The sequence below is a fragment of the Cibotium barometz genome, chromosome 59 (assembly GCF_041138505.1).
Source record: "Cibotium barometz isolate CiBa-2024 chromosome 59, ASM4113850v1, whole genome shotgun sequence".
Lineage (NCBI taxonomy): Eukaryota > Viridiplantae > Streptophyta > Polypodiopsida > Cyatheales > Cibotiaceae > Cibotium > Cibotium barometz.
This window is the reverse complement of record NC_141104.1, coordinates 34,478,889-34,480,990: the sequence shown is the minus strand read 5'-3', so window position 1 is coordinate 34,480,990 and position 2,102 is coordinate 34,478,889. Positions and strand designations below refer to the sequence as shown.

Here is a 2,102-nt window from a genome sequence, read left to right as displayed (position 1 = left end):
ATAACTGCGTTATGAGGTTGAGGTGCCCCATAGCATGATGCAATTGATGAGGATCAATGAGAGGGGGGATTAAATGTGAAGAGGGGTCGAAGTTGACTTGTTTGGCACATAGTAGAAATAGTCCAACGTTCACTTGAAGTGGATACAAGGGGGGGCATCAGCATGCCCCAGTACCTGAGGGGCGACATGTTGTTGTTGTCTTTGTAGGGGTGACAAGTGGTTCGAAAACCCCCCTTCCCTCCCCTCTGCCTTACCTTACCCTTACATGAGCCACACCAACCATCATCCCAAGAGGGAAGAGAGATAGGTTTGTGTGGGAATGACACTACCAACTCACACCTAACAAAAGGGCATCAAAGAAATTAACACTAAAGTTGACAATCTGTATTGAAAGGTTAAAGAGCCTCTCAATGTGAGATTCCCAAGGCTTGTACAGTTACCACCATGCTCTGGCAGCCCTTTCCCCGCGGTTTACAACGTAATGAGTCACGACTCTCTCGACTGAGCGCTTGCGGTCACTTTACCCCAGCGTAGCGTCCAAAGAGCTCCTCTTCCTCTTGTTCTACGACTTGGGAACTCCAGGGCGAAGATCGCTGCAGGGTTTATGTATTTTCTCTGCGTTTTCTGCGAGATTGAGCTCCGCAGAGGGCAGAATTCATCGATCCAGAGAGACGATCTGCATGCTGTCTTCTGCATTTGGCTTGGCGATGGAATTGGACGATTGATCCAGAGAGGTAATTAACTTGCAAGCATCTAATTGCAGGGTTTCTCCTGTACTGCATTTTGCAATCTGCAGATGTTGCACAAGTTTTCTGTAGATGCGATGGTCTTCTCAGGCTGTACAAGAAAACGGCCGTGCGAGACAGCATGTGCAATGGCTGTATGAGGCATTAGATGGAATGCGCATTTTAGCAGCTTTGATGCGTTTAGGTTTGTTTTCCGGTTCATCCTTCCACTGCATTGTTTCTTCAATCTGTGGTGAACACTGCAATGGCGCCACCCCTGATTATTCTGTAGTTCAAATCGACGCGTTAGATTCGCCTTTACATAGGAAACTGACCTGAAGTTAGATCTTTCCAAAGAGCTTACTCTAACGTACAAGAGGTCAGCACATTGTGTCGTGCTTCTGAAAATCCCAAAGATAGTGTAAAGAGATATTACGAAGGCTTGTCTGGTTAATCTTTTGGCTAGTTTTCCCATCCTCCACCGTGCTTGAGTGTTATTGTTGCCTCGAGTGGATCAATGATATGGCATGCATCATCAATGAACATGCAGTAAACCTGCACACTTAAGAGACTCAGTAAACGAAACCATTTTTCGGGGTTCCTGGAGAAACCCTTGCATCTAGCTTGCCTTGTGTTGGAAGTCAGCTTAGTTATCTTGCTATGCATGATCAAGTTATTTGGAACTGTCTTTTAGTAGTCTAGCTTGATTCTTCCCTTCACCTCCTACCAAGACTAGATATGCATTCTACATGATGTATTTAACATTGAGGCTGATGCATCTTATGGGGAGATCTGCACTTACTCTGGCTTACTCTTGTGGTTTACCCGCTCAGGAAAACGGGGGAGGGGGGATGTGGTTTGTGGGAGGGTGTGGATGACTTGCTCTTATTTTGAGGAGTAGGTGATGTGGATTACTGTGGACCTATCTTTACATTAACTTCCACCCATTCATAGGTTTTGATGATGTGATGCCCTAGCACGTACTCTATGCTATGCATGATGAGGCTGATGGGCTGAAGTCTTGTGAGCAGAATCCAATCAAGTACAGGTTTTTCTGGTGAAAACCATGTTTTTTTTAAAAACTTTACGTCATCTATTGAAACCATAACAATATTGCCGCAATTGTGTAAATTATACATGATGAAAATCTGGCAGCAGATTCAATCCCTTTTTTTTTTCTCAAGAGTTGTTGGGGTATTGAACTCGTGATTTTGCTTGGTTAGGGTGGAGAGACACGAGCTATCCACGTGGGCAGGAGCGTGGCAACTGTTGCAGATTCAGTTTACAAGGCGAGGTATTTGGCATTGAAGAATGCAGGCCTCAAAGTCTCCAAAAACAGAGCCTCCAACTCCCCACTCTGCCTTGGGGATAAGATCA

General features: G+C 45.2%; 1 protein-coding gene across 3 annotated transcripts in view; it reads left to right on the top strand.

The window, feature by feature from the left end:
• Window positions 1-377: 377 nt before the first annotated feature.
• The window catches only part of LOC147605749 (protein CELLULOSE SYNTHASE INTERACTIVE 1-like), a 28,868-nt gene continuing 27,143 nt past the window's right edge, over window positions 378-2,102 (top strand). Inside the window, exons 1-2 of one of the 3 annotated variants that reach the window (XM_086793581.1) lie at window positions 378-734; window positions 1,949-2,102. The exon at window positions 1,949-2,102 is cut by the window's right edge and continues 2 nt beyond it. In XM_086793581.1, the coding sequence (XP_086649707.1) occupies window positions 2,037-2,102 (66 nt within the window). In that variant the 5' untranslated portion in view covers window positions 378-734; window positions 1,949-2,036. Of the gene's footprint in view, window positions 735-1,679; window positions 1,783-1,948 lie in introns of those variants that run through there. The other 2 variants (XM_086793583.1, XM_086793582.1) reach the window with 2 other exon arrangements.